Source organism: Artibeus jamaicensis, unplaced genomic scaffold (assembly GCF_021234435.1).
Source record: "Artibeus jamaicensis isolate MK-2021 breed Jamaican fruit bat unplaced genomic scaffold, CSHL_Jam_final contig_373, whole genome shotgun sequence".
NCBI lineage: Eukaryota > Metazoa > Chordata > Mammalia > Chiroptera > Phyllostomidae > Artibeus > Artibeus jamaicensis.
Genome location: NW_026521807.1, coordinates 3273096 through 3296140, shown reverse-complemented (window position 1 = coordinate 3296140; position 23045 = coordinate 3273096). Strand labels below are relative to the sequence as shown.

General features: G+C 46.2%; 1 protein-coding gene across 3 annotated transcripts in view; it reads left to right on the top strand.

Moving 5' to 3' along the window:
• ARSB (arylsulfatase B) overlaps positions 1-22695 on the top strand; it is a 138489-nt gene extending 115794 nt beyond the window's left edge. For 2 of the 3 annotated variants that reach the window (XM_053664434.1, XM_037143695.2), the window contains 2 exons: positions 19250-19372; positions 20143-22695. In XM_053664434.1, coding sequence (XP_053520409.1) covers positions 19250-19372; positions 20143-20478 — 459 coding nt within the window. In that variant the 3' untranslated portion in view covers positions 20479-22695. Of the gene's footprint in view, positions 1-7524; positions 8129-19249; positions 19373-20142 lie in introns of those variants that run through there. The other variant, XM_053664432.1, reaches the window with a different exon arrangement.
• The last annotated feature ends 350 nt before the right edge of the window (positions 22696-23045 follow it).

Sequence of the window (23045 nt, the reverse complement as noted above, 5' to 3'; positions counted from 1 at the left end):
CAATATTAGCTGCCTATAGGTTTTGCTGGCTTAATTCTGCTCTGATGTGTTACTGATATTTCAGATTCTGGCCACAGGTAAGTGGCAAATGCAGAAAGTCACTCAATATTTAGGTAAACTTGGTGTGATTATAGGATTAAGCCTTTTGCTTATTACATGTTTCAGCAATTACTAGGCTTTGGTGTTTGTTTGTTTGTTTTAATTGATTTTAGAGAGAGAGAGGAAGGCGGGGAGGGAGAGAGACAGAAACATCGATTTGTTGTCCCACTTACTAACGCATTCATTGGTTGGTTCTTGTACGTGCCCTAACCAGAGATCGAACCCACAACCTTGGCATATTGGGACAGCGCTATAACTAACTGAGCTATCTGGCCGAGGCAGCTTTGGTATTTCTAACTGTCCCTTTGCAATGGGATTTATTATTTGGCCCTGGTCTCTCTGTCACTCTCCAGTGTGCATTCCTCTGAGTGAATTGGTGAAGAACTTCCTGTTTCTGAGAAACTGTGTGCATCCTGTGTGAAGGGCCCATGGACAAAGATAACGAGGTGGGAGGAGGATTGAATCTGGGGCGGTGGGAGGGGCTGGGGGTAGGTCAGGGGGAGGTAATGGGGGAAAAACAGGGACAGCTGTAATTGAACAACAATTTTAAAATGTCTTTAAAAAAGAAACTCGTTCTCTCAAAATGATGCACACTGGTGCTGAGACTCTACCAAAGGTCTGTGGTCTTTGGAGTCAGAAATGCTGCAGAGAAAAATCAGTCACTCAAAAAATATTTATGGGGCCCTGGCTGGTGTAGCTCAGTGGATTGAGTGCAGGCCTGCGAACCAAAGGCTCGCGGTTCGATTCCCAGTCAGAGCACATGCCTGGGTTGCAGGCCAGTTCCTGGTAGGGGACACACGAGAGGCAACCATGCATTGATATTTCTCTTCTTCTTTCCTTCCCTTCCCCTCTAAAGATAAATAAATAAAATATTTTAAAAACAATGTTTATGGGGCTCCTCCTGAGCTAAGCACTAAGCAGTTTAAAAGGAACTCAGTGGTACAGTCTCCGCCCTCAAGCGGCATTGACTTTGTAGGAGACAGGACACAGCCCTGTGAGGACACACACCACACCGGGCAGCACTGTCCCAGTTCCAGCCCCGGGCTGCTGTCCAGGAGCAGGGAGACTTGTGAGCACACAGGGAGGTGGGCAACAGGCAGACAACTAACCAACCCCGCTGGGCAGGGAACGGCCAGTCCCCGCCTGGCCATCAGCATCTGTGAAAGTCGGAACCGCCCACTTTTGTTTCCGCTCCCAAATCCCTTCTTTGAAAGCATTAGGGCAATTACAGCTTCCTTTTCTGCCTTTGGTTGCTGGTTTTAGTGTATTAATTATCTGCCATGTCAAGATATTTTGCCCTGATCCCTCTGAGCTCTTGCCCTTTTTCCCAGTGGCTGTGTCACGCCTGTTCGATGAGTCAAAACAGTCCCGTGGTTTCCCCGTCTCCTGTGTCACACGATAATCAGGCCGTTCCCAGCCTCCTCCCCACTCTAACTTTCTCCCTTAAGAGAAACTTGTGTGGTTACCTCGACCAAGTCCTCTTACCTCACAGATAGGTGGGTTTGGAGGGAGTGTCAAGGCAAGGAAAGGAATGAACTAGTTTTGATTAAAAAAAAATTCACTCTGAGCTGGAGAGAAACACTCTTTTCCTTTTCACTCCACGTTTTGGTTACATCTGTGTGAGCAGTTTCTAACCTGAGAGATGATCTCTCCGCTGGTGTTTCTGTTGCTGTTTGTGGGAGTTTAACTCTGCATATATCTTATGTGAGCTCCTTGAAACTAAACGGCACTTTTTTTATTCTCAAAACATTAATGGCAAAAGACCCTTAGAGCCATTTGGGCACTCTGCTTATACCCTTGACTCACCAGGACGGCCAGGAGCCCTGCGTAGTTCTGCCTGGCGTCCTCAGGTGAGAGAACAAGGGTACCGAAATGGGGAACAGGCCCTTTACTAGACCAAGACCCCCTTGCCTGCAGGGAATGGCGCTTGAGCCCATACCCAGCACATAGTAGGTGCGCAATAAATAACCAAATAATGGGATAAAACCACTTGCTGGCATGGCAGCAGGTACAGAGTAAATAAATACTGAATAAATACTTGCTGAAATAACAGAAATTCCTTTATTCTGCAGGGAAGAGTTCCAGTGCTCACAGAGCTTGCAGCGTCGAACCTCTGGAAGGCCTTTAGGTTGGATAACGTAGGAAAGCAGCCGTTGGCAGATGGCTGATCCAAGCCCTCCAGCTGAGGAGACCAGCACTGCTCTGTGGGAACTTGGACACTCTGACCGCATGGAAGTGTGCAGGAGTGGGGTGTGGGGATGCAGACCCAGGGCTTTCTCTGCTCCCTTTGGCGTTCTTACAAAAGCGTACAGTTCGTATGCCAGGCCTCAGCTTTGGCGGCTAGAACAGCCCAGCAATTATCTCCTGATCAGGGGAGGCCGGGATGTGTGAGGAAATCACTCTTGAGTAGGACATATTTCTGTTGGAGAAGCCCACAAGCTGCTGGCTTTCTCTCAAGTGTTCAAAGGATACCAAAGGATAGGCTAATTTAATCATATTAATACAAAATGTGTCCCCAGTGCAGAGGGAAATTCCTTACGACGAACTGTCCATTTTGGAGCTGGAGCTCCCGTTCCGCGGCGTGAGTGACAGCACTCTCCATGAAAGCAGACAAGTCGGGGACGAGAGCAAAAATGCTTCTCTCCAGGCCCCAGGATGTGTGCTGTTTGTTTTTCCGAGAAGGTTCTTTATCTCATGCAGACAAGTGTTTCACTCTTAGGAGAGCAAACACAGCCAAATAAGGACCTAAAAGTCCTTTCCTCGTGCTTTTCAACAGCCCCCCTCCTCTTCGACCATTCAGGACAATGGAGTGAAGACCTGGAGTTAAGATCTTAGAAAATATCAGTTCAAGTCCATCACATGAACATCATGAGACACCCTGCGATCTAGCAGTAGGACCACAGGTTTATCCTGGCCACAGATTTAAAGTTATATTCTTCCTCAGTATTATTGCAGACAAAAGAGTCCAAAATTTTTTTTAGGATGGCCTAATATGGAGCTGGATACCTGACCAGCAGCTCCCAGCGTGGAGACCAACTGGCTGGGTCATGGAAATTCTATCTCCTCATTTGTGCACAGGGCAGAACAGGTGACCTGATGTGTAAGGCCTCTAGCTAGTTCTAACTTCCTTCATTTTATAATAATTATCTCCTTAATTTTTCAAGTGTCTTTTGTTTGGGGGTGTGCAGTTGAAAAGTGTGTTTCCCACATTTGGGAAACAGCCTGCTGTGTCTCCATCTGTCCTTCTTTAGATCCCTGTGAAATGTACCCATGACCTTGGAGCTCCAGCTCATCAACTTACTCAGTAATGTTTATCAGATGCCTAGGCACTGAGTGAATGGTACACCAGAGAGCAAAACAGTCATGATTCTGACCTTTTTTTGGATCTTATATTTTTATAGGAGACGTAGAAATAAAGAAATATACAGTTGCAGGTTGTAATATGGGTTACACATTAACAATCAATGGGAGTTGGCTTAATTTTATTAGGGAGGCAAAAATAAGGCAGCTCTGAGTTTGATCTGAGACCTGGAAGAGGAGTTGGCCAAGCAAAGAGTTATAGAAAGTGCCCTGAGTAGAGAGAAGAGCAAATGCAAAGAGCCTGTGGGTGGGAAGGGCCAGGGCAACAGGCAGGGCTTAGTGTGTCCAAAGGACTGAAAGAAACCAGTCCTGGGTGAGGGGAGTGGCATGCGATGAGATAGAGGAGGGGTGGATTCACTAAGGTAAAACGCTGGCCGCTGGAACAAACTGAAACTGTGAATCATCCAAATAACAGAGACGTTTCCCATGCACACCAAGGACAAAATGGGTACCCCGAGCCTTGGACAGCTCTCGTGCAAGCAGGGTGGAAGGGACTGCGGCTTCTTCCACTTTGTGGCTCTGCCATTTTTAATGAGCTGCTGAGGCTGGCGTGTCTGTCTGCGTGAACGGTTGTGCACAAGAGGATTTTCTGGGCCCGGACCTGCCTGGGAGTTGTGCTCACACTTCATTTACATTCCATTGGCATGTACCCAACTGCAAGGGCGGCCACCGAACGTGGTGAGACTGTGATCCCAAGAAGGAGACAGAGCAGATGGTGCAGCCCTGTGGGCTGTGTCGCAGAGTGTAGGCTTCGGTCCTGTGCACTGAGGGGAGTGCCGGGGTGGGCACCCGCAGTAAACCCGTCACACGTCTAAGCCCGCACATCTGGTTGCTCATGTCCCACAGTGAGGCTGAACCTAATTCAGCACCCCCTCAGAAAGCATCTCCCCCTAGTGCTGTCTCTTCTGTCAGTGATATCCTTTCAGACCAGGGTCCTTTTCTCCTGCTCTGTTGGTCACCTAGACTTCCCTTCTACCTCCCAGGCCTGGCCTGGCCTGTCTGGGTGCTCGCCCAACAAGGCTGTATGGTTTCTTCCTGCTCTGATGCAGAATGCTAATTTACACACTCGCAGTGTGGAATTTCCTCTCCTGGTGACAGTCATTCTTGGCTGCAATGTTTTTGCATATCACCTCACCTGGGAAGCTTAATAATTACATTGTAGTGGGCGTGGAGATGATCCTTCTGAAATGTGCTCAGAAAAATGTTACTGGTTACCTACAGAAAAAAGTTCTAGCTTCTATAGTTAGGGGGAACTGATTCGACTAATCCTTCCCAAACTGCTTTACCCTGTTCCCTCTAGCCTGTCAGGGTACCCAATAACCTTGCAGAGTCAAAGCGGACTTGATGAGTTCCTGTCTCACACTGTCCCCCTCTGCCTGGGACTTCACCTCCCTCTCCATCGCCTCTCTGAGGCCTGCAGATCCTTCCGTGCCAGGCCTCACCCGCAGTCTCACCTTCCCCGGAAAGCCTGCCTTCACCGCACCAACCAGAAATAAGCTTTCTGTCCCTGGAGTTCTGTAATACTTACTCCCCAAAGTTATTTGCACAATGGCTTGCAAACCTAAGTGCTCAAGAAATGCTTAAATTATTTAAATTATGTCTTACCACTCCTTTGGCATTTGTCATGTGTTGCCTTTTTTTTTTTACATTTATCCTTCCAATTCACTCTAAACTTGGTGAGTAGAGATACTTTTCCTGTATCTAAAACCTGGCACATCTATAAAAAAAATAATAGTAATTAATTAATTAATGCTTTTCTATAATTTCTGTGATACCTTACACAGTTCCTTCAACAAAACAAATGTTTAAAACATTCCTGCCGATGTCTTGTTGCTGTTTTAATGTATGCTTCCTTCTAAAATGCAAAGCCTTAGTCAGTTAAAGGAGGGGATCTCTTTGCTGGGAATTCTAGCCCCGAAGAGAGAGACCTTTGGGTGAAATACCAGGTGGGGAGCAGAGATGGCCAGTGACTCTTGACCCCTCTGAAGGCTTTGTCATGGAGTGTTCAGTTACAAGGACTCCCGCTGTCCTAGGTACAGCGCTCCTTTCCCAGAAAAGAGGTTGCAAGGGGTAGGGGTGTTGCCCTGGGCTGGGGAGGGCGTCTGTCTTTTTAATTTTCCATGTTACAAAGATTTTTCATATGACAAAATCTAGAACCAGGAGAGAGCTCCGGAGCAAATGACCATATTTCCAGAATTTACCGTTGGCCCGAGGGCATTTGACTGCCCGAATCTTTGTAGAGTACCAGCCTCTAGTAACCTGAGCCCCTGATATGACAGACAGTAGGCTCTTCATTCCGTTTCCTAATCTGCCTGAACATTCTCAACATTCTTATTTGAGTCAGATGAAAAATTTAGATCTGGGTTCTTTCTACTGATCTTAATTGGCTTTTATGCAGGTCTCAGAAGTGAGGTTTATCTGTACACTTGGTTCCCTACTGTGAAAACCAACATTACCATCAGGGGAAAGAAGTCAGTAGTGATCCTGGTAGTCAGTCGAGCTGAGTTCCTCCCACCTACTTAGGGCTTCCGAATGATGGCGGTGTGACTGGTAGGGAGAGAGTGTCTCTCTGGTCGGGTTGGCCAGTACGGATTCAGCTGCCGCCCCTCCTGTGGGTCCTCTCACCTATGTGTGTGAGGTGCCTAACAGCCAGCATTCCCCAGGAAGCACGTTGGGGGTCATGGATGTGACAGTTCACAAAGGATCTTTAGGGGGAGGCCTGACTGAAGCTTCAGGATCTCAGGCTGGCCAGCTGGCTGTTGGACCCCATAATCAAGCCACCAGACTCAAATCAGGACCCCCAAATTCATGCACATTTAAGGCGGGTACTCTGCAACCGAACATTTCGTGTCGATCTGAAGAACTGGTGATACCTCTTTGAAGGCCCCATCGTTGCTGACCGTCTCAGGTGTGTCCTCAGTTTTCCTTGGAGAGGGAGATTATGCTCTGAATCCTGGGTTATGTGAGACCCCGACTGGCTGGAAATAGAAAACATCCCTAGTTTTCGGCTGTGCTGCTGCCAAGAACTAGGGTAGGCTAGAAAGGGTAGTCTCAAATTTTTGCTTTTTTACCTTTGGCAAGCAGCACCTAGTGGCCCTCATTTCAGTGATTACAGGGTTTGTGTAACGTGCTGAGGTTTGGGCCACAGAATCACAGTGCGGCGGAGGGCTGTCCTTGGAAGCACGCTGGCCAGCGTTAGTTTTCTGCACTGAAACTGTGGCCACTGCTGCCCCAGTGTGAGCTCCCAGGGCCCGGAAGGACAGCACCACCACGCTGTCGAGAGGGGCCAGGCCTGCCTGACAGCCATCCCAGGCTGATTCCATGGGTAGAGCCCCCTTTCCAAATTAAGTATTAAGTTAGCAGTATTTCATCCTTATCCAAAAACGTGCTCAGAGCCTAGTCACGCCTTTCCTGCGCACAGGAACATGAGCTGTGGGACACAGGGGGAGTGTGGCCTTCAGCACGGCATTTTGGACCATGGGGCTTTGTGAAAGCTGGGATTTTGCTAAATGCCATGTTGCGGGCGGGGGAGCCTTTCTCCTTTCATCCCTAGCCAGAGAACAGACAACTCAGCCTGGCTCACGCTCATCATCTTAATCACAGGCTGAAGATGAATATTTTTGGTTAGGTTCTCTTTTTTTATATACACAAGTGTCCATTTATAGTGATTTGCTGACGGACTCTACCAATTACTTGAAAAACTTGTATTTAGAGAGAGAGACAAACTAAAAATGTAAATTCAAAGGATAGCCGTAGTTCTGCATTCGATTAGCGTGCTGTGGGGCAGGACCGGACTGGAAAAGGGTGGCTGGCACATGAACAGTGATGTCAGAACTGGAAATGATCATCTGTTTTCACTTTAGTTCGAAGGATGATTAGAGAAAATACGCACCCTTCTATCTGCCTTTGTTATTGCAAGCTCATTGGGCCCTCATTCATGTTTACTGTGGGCATTATACATAACAAGCCCGGTGATTGCTGTCTCCACAGTCTTCACTGGCGTCCTGTTTGCCACATCCAGGGCTCTCCTTCCCTGCTCACTCACACTTTCCCTCCCTTTGACAGTAACCATTTCTCCGTGGACTATTTCCTGTGGCTGCCGAAGCATTCTTCTAGTCTAGCTCCTCCTCGGTCATTGAGAGGCTCCTTCCCCTCTGCTTTGCCTTTCATCTCAGTCTGTGTGATTCTACCACTTGAGCTACAACAGGAAGATGTGGAGATGAGGCTCCCAGCCTGGGGGACCAGGACGAGCCAGCCATGTGGCACAGCAGAGAGGAGGTCCTGTGGAGGCTGTCTGTCCGATGGGTGTCAGGTAGACAGGATTTCTCGTCCTCCTGCCCCTGCTCCTCACCTGAGCACAGGGCTCGAAGGACGCAGGGTAACTCACGGGGGCGTGGAAATGTGGGGAAGCCGGAAGGACGCCCGAACCACGAAAAGGAGGAAGTTCCCGCAGGGAGGACGCGTATTCAAGGAGACACTGCCCGCTCCCTGGATCATTTCCGTCACCCTTCATTGACCTGTCACATGCAGCCTGTCCTTTAGGTCCCAGATCAGTGGGCACTGCCCCCCTGGGTCCTCCCGGGCACTGTGTGCATTTTACTTACTCAGTCACAAATGTATTTTCTAGTATTTTAGAATTTATGATGTTTTCACAAGTTGTTTTATTATCACCAGCGGGGCTCTGGTTTATTCATTTTGAAGATTGAGTATATAGCACCGAGAATGATCAATAAAATAAATATTTGTTTAATAGGCAAATAAATAATACAATATTTATTCAAGATACAATTTGAACCAAACTATGAGAAGACCTTTCATCAACCCATTTCAGATATAAATAGATTGATTTACCAGGAGAGTCAAGAGTTGAAGATTCACTGAATTCGTCGTTGAGTCAGACATTAAGCAACTGCTGAAGGAAGGTCCCTGTAACACAGGCACATTCTCTGAATACTTACTATGCACAATTCAGTAATGATTAACATTTGAACTCCATCTAGGCCGAGCAAACCACATCAAAGCTCTTTTTTCACTAGGACTTTTAAAATCCCAACTATGAACTGAATGAGTAGGTGTCAGAGAAACTGACTTTGTAAACTGAAAATCATAAACTTAGGTTCACTTAGAATATGTCATGTGGACTGCATGTATAAAAATTACGGGCATTTTTATTTTCCCCTCATAGGTAGTAAATACCATCTGTAATATTCCTCCTCACCTTTTTCTGATTAGCTTTATGTTTGGCATATTTTCCTTGATACTCCTGTTTCAGGTAGTAAGGATTTCACCAACAGGAGACAGGATTTTAAATAAGTAGAATGGGTGTAACAGAAAACTTGCAGCAGTCAGGTTTAAATCCAGAAATAAGGGGCAGGATGCATTGAGGGGGGATTTTGAATGGTGTCAGACCTCCCCATTTTCCCCTTCTCCAGAGCTCGCACAACAGAGATGTACAGAGCCCGAGGGGTGGGAGTGGCCCTGTCAGGCAAAAGGCCTGGGGGCCACTGTAACCCAGAACCACAAGCCAGCTCCACCACACCCTGTGCTGACGTGCTCCCTGGGCCCTCAGGCCCCCTCACTCTCCACACCTGTGCCCACACAGGTGCCTCCAGCAGAGTGCACTGGCCACTGCCTGTCACCTTGAGATGCATGGAGCCTGAGGGGTCCCCTGGGGACTGCTGACGATGAACCAAGGTGGACACTGGACTGCTCTGCTTTAAGCTGTTCTGTATGGAAAGCTGCATAAAGTTTGTTTGCAGGGAGGAGCTATGGCAAGACCATTGCACGCATCATAGATGCTAAAGATGGTGCTGCTAAAGATGGTGATTTCAGGTCATCAAAGGTGACAGAAAACCAAGTAGCCCATGAGAGGCCAGAAAGCCCAGGGCTGAGCTGTGCTGGGCTCAGGAAGACAGAGTCAAGTATGAAGGTGACTGTGGGACTCAGGCAGTCCCCATGTACAACCATAATTGGGAATCCCTATTCTGTTTCACTCAGTTTTCACAATTTTGGCCAGACCTGTGGTTTAGCATTTAGAATTTAGGTGTTATTACTACATTTTTCACATTATTTTTATTTAAACTACTTTGTTAAGGTATGATTGGCATACAAAGAGCTGTACATATTTAACGTATACAACTTAATGATTTTTTCGATAAACATACACCCATGAAACTGTCATGACAATTTTTGCCATAAACATATCCATCTCCTCCCAAAGTTTCTTCCTGCCCCCTTTGTGTATTCTGTTGTGTGTGTATGTGTGATGACAACCTTTAACCAGTTTTTAAGTACATGATACAGTATGGATGATACAGTATTGCTAACTGTGTGCCCCAGGCTGCACAGGAGATCTCTGGGACATCTCCTGTCACTGAGACTTCGTACGTGCCCTTTGACTGATACCTCTACCGTTCCTCATCTCGTCTTACCCGTGACTTTCTGATACCATCTTCCTCCCTTGGCAACTGGTTCAGATCTCATGGTCACTACAGAGTTGGGCGCTTGATCACACCTTGATTTAGATGGCTACCTATCAAGATTTCTTTCAGTTGGTCAGTCAGTTTGTCTGTGTGCCCAGTCCTCTAGCAGCCACTGAGGGAATCAAGGGACCTGTAACCAGAGTTTTCATACTCAGAGTACACACCATGCTTTCCCCCAAAGTGTCTCCTTTCATCCTCACAGTCACCCTGTGAAACAGGCATTATTTTACCCCCATTTTACGTACAAAGAAGCAGGAATTCAGAGTGGTTCAATAACTTAATAAGATAATAGAAAGATCAGGCCCTGGCTTGTGTGGCTCTGTGGACTGAGTGCCAGCCTGAGAACCAAAGGGTCGCCAGTTCAATTCCCAGCCAGTGTGCATGCCTGGGTTGCAGGTCAGGTCCCCAGTGGGAGCCATGCAAGAGACAACCACATACTGATGTTTCTCTCCCTTTCTTTCTCCCTTCCCTTCTGTCTAAAAATAGATAAATAAATTCTTTTTAAAAAATAATAGATGCATTCTACAACCTGCAAAAATGCACTTTGGTCTCTCTGAGTTCCCATGCAGAACCCGAGTCACAGTGCAGGGCGTGCTGCTGCCGACTCCTCACAGTCCTATGATCCCAGCTTCCCGGCCACAGGGCCATGCCCATGGCTACTGAGGTTTCTTTCATCTTTGAAAGTTAGGCAAAGAGGGTCAGTGAAGCATCAGCTCAGAGTGTGGGACTTCTAGCCAGTGTTTTCTGGAAACTATTTTTAGAGAAAACTTCTATTTTGAGACTCAGAATGATTTTCAAAAACAAGAATCAAGACAACGATGAACACGTTTGCCTCTGGGTACACAAGTCCTCACCACACAGTGAGATGAGAGGCAGCCATGGCTCAAACCCACATGTTGGGGCCGTGTAAAACCCTGAGCAGACTGGAGATTTGATCCACGTGAGCCCGGGTGCGTCTAGCCAGATGTAGCCCGAATGCACTGTGACCTGGAGCAGGGGCGGGGGGTGGTTGTGCGCAGGCAGTGGGGCTCAGACAAGCTGGCACAATAAAGATTCTAGGGACTTGCCCTAGCCAAGTGGTTCGGTTGGTGGGAGCATTGTCCCCTACACTGAAGGGCTTCAGGTTCAATTCCCAGTTAGGGCACATTCCTAGGTTGTAGGTTCTGTTTCCCATCAGGGTGCAGGATGGGAGGCAGCTGATCACTGTTTCTCTCTCACGTCACTGTTTCTCTCCCCCCCCCCCCTTCTCCCTCTCCCTCTCTCTCTCTCTCTCTAAAATCAATAAAAACATATCCTCAGGTGAGGATTTAAAACAATTTTATTTAAAAAAAGCTAGTGACTTGAACTTCACTTTGAATTTGGTGTCCTTTTCTTGGTTTGAACCATGAAGAAGTGGTCCACCAATCAAATGTTTAGTGTAAATAAACCCTGAAGCATATTGACTCACATAATAAGCTAACAAACAAACTACTTTCAAGAACTTATAACTCAAACATAGAAGTTGAAGGTAATTGTGCTCATTAAACCTAAGGCTTATTTACTCGTTTTTAAAAAAACATGTATAGCCCTGATTGGTGTGGCTCAGTGTGTTGGGCATCATCCCACAAAGTGCAAGGTCACTGGTTTGATTCCCAGTCAGGACACATGCCCAGGTTGCAGGTTCGGTCCTGGTCAGGGTGCTACAGAAGGCAACCCATCGATTTTTCTCTCACATCAACGTTTCTCTCCCTCTCTTTCTCCCTCCCTTCACCTCTCTCTTAAAACACAACAAACAAACAAAACGTGTGGCAGGATTCCATTTTAGCAAATACCTTGACAACCAAGTGTCTGGAGAGGCATCAGGGTTTTCTTCACTTAGCCCGAGTGAGTGAATCGTGCTGTAAGGACACAGGCATGTGCCATTAGTGTGAAGGTGGCCTCCTACCAGCAGGAAGAGTAAGATTTTAAACTAATCTTTGTAAATTATAAAAGCGATCAAAAACAAAGAAGGTTCAGTGGAAGTGAATGGCAGGCCACTCAACAGAGCAGAAAAGGGACTAAACCCCGAATGTGGCCAGTTGAAACCTCCACTGTGGATGCGGTCTCCTCTCACCCCATTCGAACACCGGAACGCGGTCGGGGAGCAAGTACAGGGCCTCTCCAAGGCCAGACCAGAGAAGTGATTTGTTCTAGTTCCTGGGTTTGGGCGGGGTTTTTTTGCAGACGCAATAATCATTTCTACCTACTTTCTCCTTTTTGTAAGATCTTGAGTAGAAGGAAAAACCTGTATCGTACTGATAATAGCTAGCATTTAGTGACAGTGATTGGCAGACATTATTACCTATTTCATAGAGCTATTGTAAGGATTAAATGAGTTAACATCTGTAGAACACTTAACGCAGTGTTTTATGTTTGTGAGAAGGTAGCAAGTGCTTACAAGTATTAGCTGTCGTCTTTAATGTTGACCATTGTCTCATCATACACCAGACCTTGTGCTAAGAGCTCTATGTGCCTTATCTCATTTGATATTCTTCCACTAATTCTTATACTAATTTTATAGTAAATTAGGGCATAAGAAAGTTGCCCAAGATTACACAATTGGTAATAATAACATTTATTGCGCACTTAAAGTATGCTGGGCATAGTGGTAATACATTTTCATTATATCATCACATTTAGGTCACAACAATCCTGTTAAAGAGACGATATTATCCTCATTTTACAGGTGAAGAAAACTGGGTCTAGGGAGGGCAGCTAACACCCAAGATCACACAACCAGTGAGCGAGAGAGCTGAGATTCGAACCCAAGCCACGTGGCTCCAAAAGTGCGTGCTCCTCGCTGCCGTGTGCTGCGGCCTCCGGCAGAGGGGGAGGCGGTCCCTCACTGCAGTCCCACAGCCCCGCCCCCATCCCTGTCTTTAACAGGGCTTCCTTCACAGTCACAGCGTTAGCTCTTCCTGAGCTCCGTTCGTTCCCCAGCCACGCCCAACTCATGCCACTTGAGCCAGATTCCAGAGGGGAAGAACCCAGACCGTCTGTCCACCCCGCACTGGTGCTCAGGATTCCCCACCACCCTCCCCAGTTCTCCTTAGGCACAAAAAGTGTTTTCTCTGAAGCGACCTCTTCTTATTTGCAAGTCAGCTAACACGTTCATTTTATTTAAGCGTTGTGCTGTTAAATCTCAAGGATTATACACCAAAATGTAAACAGCAGCTAATAAGTTTACAGGTGATTTTAATTTCCCTATTCATCTTTTTGTATGTTTTCCAGTGTACATACAATAAACTAAGAACATAGGAAAATTAATATATTTTCTAAAACACAATCATAGACTGTATTAGACAGTATTTCCAGAGTCAGGAGAATGCATTGTAGAGCCAAGAAATGCACCGAACAGCAGATGAGATGCCTCAGGCCTTTGTCCGTCCCGTCCCCATTTGGTAAATCCATCACCTGTCACTGATTAGTTTCTTTTAAATTATATTTTAGTCATAGAGCCTTTTTTCAAACAAAAATGTGCAGAAATACAATGTATTTAGCAAATACTACAGATTCTTCCTTAAGGGTAAAGTGCCACCTGAAGTGGAGATGGGGCGCCCAGACCCCACTCGCTAACTCAGCGTCTCAGCCACAGAGCGCCCCCGAGGTGTGTCTCCCCTGAAACCATTGACCCACCTCCTTCTGGACACTGGACCTCCTTCAGACTTCTGGAAGTGGTTCAGATCAGGAGGTCTGAAAGCTTAATAAGTGTTCTGTAAGGTGCTGATTTTTTTTCATTTGCCCTAAAATTTTCTGATCTTCTGTTTCACATCCCAAACTAATACACGTGACTAAGCCATCTTTTAACTGGTTAGTAATATCTGGACAGAAAGCCTGTTATCTTACAAGTGGCTTCCAGCTCAGAAGGAAAAGAGAAAGATTTATTTGTGTATGCTTCCATCCAAACTCCCTACTTTTTTCCCCCCCAAAGGTTAACAAATGCAGTTCCATTTTGTTCATTCATCAAGCTGATGGATGGAATATTTGGTACTTTTGATTCATGGTCTTGAAACTCTCTGCTCTCTTGACTTCTGTGATGTCCTGTTCGGCTGCTCTTCATCCTCATATTATTTTCCTCTTCTCTGCCTCATTTGCTAACAGTCTTTTTTTGGGGGGTTGGGGGGGCAGGAGGCATTTAGTGCTGTCTCTCTAGGCCATTGATTTCTCCTTGCTTCAGTCTCCAGACAACTACTCCATTTCCAGGGTTCACTGTAGATGGTGCATGAATCGGACTGTGCTTCAGTCTCTCACACAGGTCCAGAGTTTAAGCTGCAATACGCAGTAGCTCTCTCCACCCTGAGCTCATACTAATTCTTTAAAGTCAGTGTGCCCAGCTTCAGAATCACATCAGCACCACTGTCCTGCTGCAGCACCTCTGTTCTGCCCGCAGCAACCCTGTTCCCCCAGTCACCACACCTGATACCGTAAAGTTTTATTGTTTTATTACTTACAACTTTTAGTCCCTAAATAGCATAGACTTTACATTCAAAACTTCTCTTAAATGTCTCTTTGCTTATTACTGTATTTAGCTTTGTATAACGGGCACACACGTTTTGGGTCCAGGTTCTCAGGGAAAAAAATCTTTCAGTTTAATTTTTTATTTATTTACACTTAGAAACAAAACCAATTATCATAGTCCAGGGTATTATTTTGCATATGGATATTATTATTGCTTTCTAGAGTTATACTTTTAATGCAGAAACATAATTAAAAGAATTAAAAACATTTATATAGATACAAAATTAGTAATACCCATGTATAATACTCTTCTTTATTTTTCCCTCAAAAATTTAGCCAAGAAAGTACACATTATACATGACAAAGTACGGTACTTTGTGTCATAGAATTTCAGAACACAAAGCTTTCTTAACCACATAGTTGTTCACCAATAAATATTTCTTAAATATGTATCTAATCCAACTCTATCAGAGAAATTCCAAAAGTTTGTTAACACTCTAAGAAATCTCTGCCTCTTATCTCTCATGTCGATAGTCTATTTCATACACTGTTAACAATGAAAACAGCAATGAAGTTAGCAGTCACCTTGGGGATAAGGGGGTGGTAACTGGAGGCTTCTGGCGTGGGTCTCTGAAGCCCTAGAAATGTTCTATTTCTTGAGTGGACTGGTGTTTACAAGGGAGAATCCACTCTTCTCCAAGTGTGATTTGTGCTCATTTCCCTAGGAGTGTTATTTTAAAATGTTTTCAAAGCAACCTTTGGATTGACAGAGAAAAAAAAAGATATTATTGCTGATCAAATGATTTTTTTTAAGCTATAGATTCCCTCTAAAATTTTTAGCTAGGCAGAAAATTTTAAATCTGAAGGTATCAGGTAGAGGATGTGGAGAAATAGGGACGTGACTGGTAGGAGGGCCAGTCGGTATGTGTTGTAAAGTTGGAAGCGTGGGCACCTTGCAGCGGGGCAGACACATGCTGGAGGAGCCCTCATTCCTGTGCACAGGGGCTGTAAGCAACATGTTACATAAAATTAAAGCAACCTAAGAGCCCATCAACAGGATAAAAATGTGTTTTTTCTATGGTGAAATTCTGAACAGTTACATATATATATACACACTTAGAATCACAGAGCTCTAAAAATACTATTGTGAATGAAAAACAAATGCGGAAAATGTAAAGCATAACACACACATACATTTTAAAAGTTAAACAGTACTGTACATTATTCCTTAACACATACGAGGTCTGTCTGGAAAAAGTTCAACCATTGTTAATATAATGAGAATGGTTTGCATGACATTGATGTAACCTGGCAGCCAAGGAAAGTGAATTGGAATGCACATGCGTGAACAATGATGACTTCACTGTACTAGTCAGTGGGGGCGATAGAAGCCATTGAGTGAGCATGTATGTTCTCCGTGGCTGTCACATTCAAAATGACTGAGTAGAGCGATGAATCTGCATCAAATTTTGCTTTAAGCTTGAACATCTCTATGTGGAAACTATCCAGATGATTCAGAAGGCCACAGCTGTGAGCAACTGGTGATTGGCAGCTTCATCACAACAACGTGCCCACTCATGCATCACGTCTCATACAGAGTTTTTGGCAAAACAAATCACCCAGGTGACCCAGCCCCCCTACAGCCCAGATGTGGTGCCCTGCAGCTTCTGGCTTTTCCCAAAACTCAAATCACCTTTAAAAGGGAAGAGATTTCATACCCATCGATGAGATTCAGGAAAATATGACGTGGGAGCCGATGGTGATAGGGAGAACTGTGTGAGGTCCCAAGGTGCCCACTGTGAACGGGACTGAGGTTTCATTGTCCTCTGTACAATGTTTCTTGTGTCTTGTATCTTTTTAAATAAATGTCTCTATTTTTCATAATACATCGCTCGATACCTTCTGGACAGACCTCATATATACAAGGGGGGAATCCCAAAAAACATTGGAATTATCTTTTGGAAGTCGAACCCCTTGTAGTACACAGGCTTCCCCCACACGGTGAGTGTTCTAGGAACCCATCTGTATCAGTGTACCAGCTGGTGTTGTTGAGAGAGGCTGCACTGGGCTTCAGTGAATTTTTTTTGAAGACTCTTTCAGTGCGTTTGCCCATTTTCTGATGGGTGATCTACAAGTGCACCTGCCCACACTGCACTGTGTGTGGAGTAGTTTTTGACTAAAAACGGCAAGAGCCCCATGCTCCACCCTCCCTATTCACCTGATCTCACTCCAAGCAATGTTTTTTGTTTCTCTTGATGGAAAAAAATCCACAAAGGTAAGCGTTTTGCTGATGTGGAAGAGGTGAAACAAAAAACGGCAGAAGCACTAAAAGGCATCGAAATCAACGAGTTCAAAACGGTGTTGAGCCGTGGAAAAAACTTCTCAATAGGTGTATTGCATCAAATAGAGAGCACTTTGAAGGTGACTGAAGTTTAAATATGTAAGAATAAGTCCACAGTGTTTTATAAATAAACCCAAGGTGTTTGGGTCCCCCACTCATATGTTAACATAGTTTTAAATGGCTGGAGGAGACACTGTGCACCGACATCATGAAGCAGCGGCCTCTGGGGAGTGGAGGAAGGGACTGAGAACGGGGACAGGGAGCCTGTCACTGCATCTTCGTTGTCCTGTTTAATAAAGAAGATCAAATATGACAAAATGTTAACGGCTCTTCATTCTGGGTGGCAGCGAACAGGGTGTCAGTTGTAGCAGTCCTTGTAATTTTCCCGTTGTTTAATTTCCAAAAATGAAAAATATTATTGAGATAACAACAGCTTTCATCATTTAGTCTTATTTATTGTTTAGTCTTACATTTGTTTTAAGAAAAAAAATGTATGTAAATATACGTATGGTGAGATAGCTAAATTTCCTCTTTTTGTGTGTGTTCACAAAGCAGCCTTGTTTTATTTCACATTCTTTGGGGTCTGACTGTGGCCTTCACACAGACGTGTGACGAGGGCTCACAGGTCCACCACAGTCTGAACGTGAAGAGTTCACTTCCTGTGACAGACAGCCTCAGGCACCCCGGCCACCAGATGCCTCCTCTGTATTGCATCCAAAATAGCCAGAAGCAAACAGAGAAGCAAGTCAGAAAGATTTCCTCTTGGGTGCTAATGACTTGTTGGTATGTGATTGTTAAGACTGGGGGTCTGAAACCACCAACAGTGATTGGCTCAGTCTCCAGTATGTATGTCTTTAGGGTCATTTCCATGAGACTTGACATAAGACTGGGGCCCTGCCCTTTGCTGCATGGACAGTGCTTCCTGCACTGAGCCCTGAGCAGCGCAGAAGTCCCACTCTGGCAGGGAGGAGGGCACTCTCAAAGTCCTCAAAGACGGGACAGTGGATGGACGGACCAACCACTGTGGTTCAGCGTGCGCTTTTACAGACACGTCGCAAACTACGGCTCTCAGTCATTGCGGGGGGCAGTCTGGCTGACTTCAGGAGTGCCCCCAACGTGATTGCTGTGACCATGTTCAAGTGGACTTAAAACAGCCTGAATATGATAGAGTTGGGCCCTGAGTTGAGGCTTTTTTTTGTTTTTTTAATCAGTGTATGGTTGCTTCTGGTGCATCTGCTGCTGGGAACTGTCCTGCAACCAAGGCATGTGCCCTGACGGGGAATCGAACAGCGATCTTTTGGTTCTCAGGCCCGCGCTCAATCCACTGAGCTACACCAGCCAGGGCTAAGTTGAGGCTTTTGAACAGACAGGAAGGAGTGAGGTGGAGAACATCCATACCACGCCCACCAGTGTCTTCAGCTCCAGTAAAGCTCAGGTCTCTCTGGACTTTAGTCCTCCTCCCCACAGGCAAGGTGAAGGAGGGATTTATCCAAAAGAAGGAGCTCAGCTTGCTTGACTGAGACCCTTGTGTCTGTTGAAATCTGGAGCCAGCGTGTCCCTGGGCTCTGCAGGAGTACTGCCAGCCCTGAGCTGTGCATTCTGAGAGCCTGGTGCGTGTGCAGCAAGATCAGTCAGTGATGGGTGGCTGAGTCTTTCTAAGTCAAGTTCAGTTATGAGCAAAACCTCTCTGTCTCGGGTCTGAAACTGTGTTCTCTCCAATCAAGTTTATCAGTAACAAAAGCAATATTTTCATCTTCATCTGTCTGTCCTCTACCTTTCAATTAGTTCCAAAGTCAAAGGGGGGGGGGACAGGTATTAATGGTTCTCCTCAGAAATCCTGATTGATCAATTAATATAAGACCTCAAGATGATAAATGGACGTCATCCACGATGCGAGCCAGTGATTTGTGTCCCACATTTATTCCCGCGCCCGTAATTATCCCGTCTGAATGGTTAACTGAGCACCGCTCAATTACTTTTGGATTTCACACCTGTGGTTACAAAAATGAATATATGTACTATTTATCACGGCATGCTTGACCTCTCATAGCTTGAGATGGGCTCCATTAAAATGTTCATTTTATAGAGCATTATATTATCTATAAAGGTATAAGTATACACAGAAAAATGTATTTAATTCAGTCACTTAACAGCAAAAGCAAAACACACAAAAACTACCCACCATGCTATAGCAGAGCACTGTTCTCCACATGGCCAGCTGTGCGCTGGCAGAACACACTGATTTTAAGGATGAATTAGTATTCTAATCTCTTCGGGATTTCCTTTATATTTGCAGTGGTTTATGACTGATGTTTAATGTAACTATGGCTCTGTTTATACTTAATAGAAGATTCATTTCTGTGGCAGGATACACATTTGCTCTCCACCGTTGAATAAAAGCTACTGTTCTGCAAGAAGGAAATAAAATGTTGATTTATAATGTCACATTCCAAGAACAGTGATCTAATTCTCCCAAACTGTTTCTTCCCAGGTCCTGGGAACAGCACAGCTCCAGCAAAGGATGACTCTTCTCTTCCAGAATATCCGGCCTTCAACACGTCTGTCCATGCCGCAATTAGACACGGAAACTGGAAACTCCTCACGGGCTACCCAGGTAGAAGGCTCATTACTTCCCAAACTGTGACAGCCGCCCTTTGCAAAAGATAACTCTGGGGCTGCTGAATGAAACAGCTGAACAAGGAAGAGGAAGGGGTGTCGTGATCTACTAAACCTGACCCCCTCCCCACAAAACTGAGAATTAGCTGCAGGAGGAGTAAAAGGAAGAAATGCTAGTTCAGCGTCATGGAAGCCTAAGGATTAGGATCTGTGTAGCTCCCAGGCACCGCGAGGGGGGTCTCTGGAAGCTGCGTACATCCTCAGTGTGGCTGTGGGAGGGGGCTGCCTCCCCTGAGCACGTTCTGTGAGAGGGATGTCTGTTAAATACCCTTCACATGTGGCATGATGGTTAAGGTTATGATGTAATTACTCAGTGTTGATAATGAGGACAGTCTTGGCAGTAGTGACTCTTCATTGTTTGGGACTGCGCCACATGGTACAAGACATTTTAGCATCCCTAGCCCATGACCACTAAATGCCAATAGCACCCACCCCTCCAAGTCAAGTCACAGGTAAAAATCCGCCCTGCCTCCCCCACTCACACATATGTGCACTCACATCCCCAGATGCCCCTGGTGTAAGACAGTGAGACAGGTCTCATTAAAGCACCAGAAGTCAGAGTCTCAGATCTAAACACAGCATCAAGGGCCCCATCTTTTTCGTGGGTCCACACCCACAACCCAGCTCAGCTTTGTCCCCTGGGCTCATTTCTCGAGGTTAGAACTTGCCTAGCATGTCTCCCCACTGAACTCTGTGTTTCTTTGCCAGGCTGTGGTCACTGGTTCCCTCCACCGTCTCAACACAGTGTTTCCGAGATACCCGCACCGGACCCACCAACCAAGACCCTCTGGCTCTTTGATATTGAGAAGGACCCAGAAGAAAGACACGACCTGTCGAAGGAACACCCCCATGTCGTCAAGCATCTCCTTTCCCGGCTCCAGTTCTACCACAAACACTCAGTGCCCGTGTCCTTCCCGGACGAGGACCCCCGCTGCGATCCCAAGGGCACTGGGGCTTGGGGCCCCTGGATGTAGGATTTGGGGCGGCCTCGGGTGGGGGCCGGGAAACCTTTCTGTGGCAGGTGGGACGTCAGACCTTTACTAGTATGATTCTCATCTCACTTGTTCTCCCACCCTGCGTTCACCTGTCCCCTCCCTTGCTCTGAAACCACAATGACGCGTCCGCTTTCAACACCTAGTGCATTTAAGAAGCTGATAAAATCTGGAGCACTCCTGCCGTTGGCTGGGGTGGGTGTCGGAAGGAGAGGGTGATCGGGTTCATCCCCTTTTCCGGAGCCATGGGACAGCCGGGAACTTGATTTGAAATAGGAAGTTACGGAGTCCTGGAGGCTGCGACTGCTGGCTCCTTTTGCCTCACAAGTCAGACGTTAGATTTCCCTGTGCCAATAGCCAGCTTTTATTGGAGTGACTCACATTTCTTGTAACAAATGAAGGGAGCAGACAGTTGTTCATGGTGCTCTTGGTCAGGGGCTCTCCCTGCCTGAGAGGTCGTGGTCAGGCGTTCCCTGTGAACAGCCCGCCCTGCTCGGCCCTTGTTCACCCACCTCATCACTCATCCTGTCGCAGAGCAGGAGGCCCGTTTCACTGTTAAGGTCAGCATGGCAGTATGCCTGCTCTTTGGTTCTGGTTTTTACAGTAAAGAACTGTGTTTTCGTCCCCAAATTTCCCCCCAGCCTTTGCTCATTTTGTCTAGACTTCCTGCTACCCCCAACTCTCCTGCATTTTTTTTTCCTTTTGACTCAGGCATCCATCCTGCACCTAAGAAGCTGCTTTGCTTCTCCATTCTGAGCACCACTGGTGTTCGGAACTCTGAACCCTGCCTGCCTTTTGTCCCTGAACCCAAGTGACAGCCCTGCCCAGAGAAGGGCCGGCTGGCTCCATGAGCGTGCTCAGGGTAGACGCAGAGGCCTGGGCGGGCGAGGCTTGGGTCTGCGTCATCTGTCTGGTGAGGATATTTCTAGTTACATGGAGTTTTTGATCACAACTGCAGCTTTCTCTCATAACATAGTAAGTGTCGCACTGCTCTTCTCCAGCAGTGAGGAAAAAACCGGAAAAGGATGCTGTTCTGAGATGAGGCAAGTGGGCAGCGTGACGAGGGAATGGCCGAGTTTGGGAACCCGGCCTCGGTAAAGCCAGGAAGGCACATCCACCTTCCTCTTACCCTCCCAGTGTTACTGCTCTCGCTGAGGTGCTGGGGTGAGGAAAGAGGCTGCACAGGGTGACCAGCCAGCCCTTCCCAGTCCCACTAATGCTCTATTCATGGGGATCTGTTTGTATTAGCTCCACCGTTTCATTTGCTGCTTATCACCAATGCCTGGTGCAGTGCCTGGTACGTCATAGAAGGCACTCAGTTCACTTTTTACAAAATAATGAATGGACAAGTGAGCAAGTGAGAAAGTCTCACACTGTGAACTGAATGCAGGGCTAATATAAATATCTTCCAACCATTGCTCTTTTGTTCTCACGCTGTCCTCCTGGGGCAGGAGCACAGTCCTCATGTCTGGGCAGGCGCAGGACGTGCTGCAGTGAAGTCATGGTGTCCACTCGGGTGGGGTGGAATATGCCACCAAAGCGACTCTTCTTTTGCCAGTAATCCTCGGTTCAGTCTGTTCTTCGTAGGATACTAGAAACTAAAACCACCAGATAATATGATAGAGCTCCTGGTGTAGCCATCGTTCAGTTGAGTAGCTGTATTTTCTGGTCACCACTCACCTGGATTGCATTAAAATATGGCTGGAAGGGAATGGTGCTAGACCTGAAGACACATTACCAACCTGTACCCCTCTCCTGGGTTGGCAGCCGGCCAGCCCAACGCGGTCACCTCTCACTCCCAAGCCTGTGGCAGATTTATGAACTAACTGAGCCTAGTTCATAGATGTTCCTTCTGGATTCTTCTAATCCATTAATACTGCAGATTGGAGGCTATTAGGCAACAATACCCCTTTGCTCACCCTGCTGCACCCTCAGCAGCCGTCCCTGGTTCTGGCGCCTTCACTGCTGTGGACAGTGTGGTTATTCATCACTCAGTGGGTTTAAATTCTAAAGACTTAATTTTCTGTAAAACTTTTATCTGAGATTTTAGTTAACCAATAATAGAATGCATGTTGTTAGATTTTCTTTCTCTGTGCCGGAATGTGGACAGATTCATAGGTTGTCATTAGCAGTATTAATGTCATTTCTTTCTGAATGTGTTTACCTTTAAAGAAGGGATCTGTTTATTTCATTGTTTTTCTTTGTCACTTCACTGTTGTTCCACATGTAGGGGACAAAAATAATTAAATGTGTCTCTTAGAATGTGTCAGCTGCACGTGTGGGGTCTCCGCCCGGGCGATGAGGAGTTCAGGCAGAGGCAGAGGCGATGGTCCACAGCATCGCAAGTGAACTGACGCCTCTGAATTGTACCCTTTAAAATGGTTAAAATGGTCAATTTTAAGTTAGGTAGTTTTTATCAAAATCTTAAAAATATATTGGCTCATTTTTATTATCTTTCCCAGCCATCTCTGAAACTTTAAAATCTATTTTTGCCCAAGAGAATAGCCATGGCTTCTGTAGACTGGTTCATTGTCAAGCCAGTGAAAGACCAGCCTGCCCACCTGGTGACCACCCTTAGCAGTCGCTGCGAGCAGGTGTGCGCAGTCGGTGTCCAGGTGG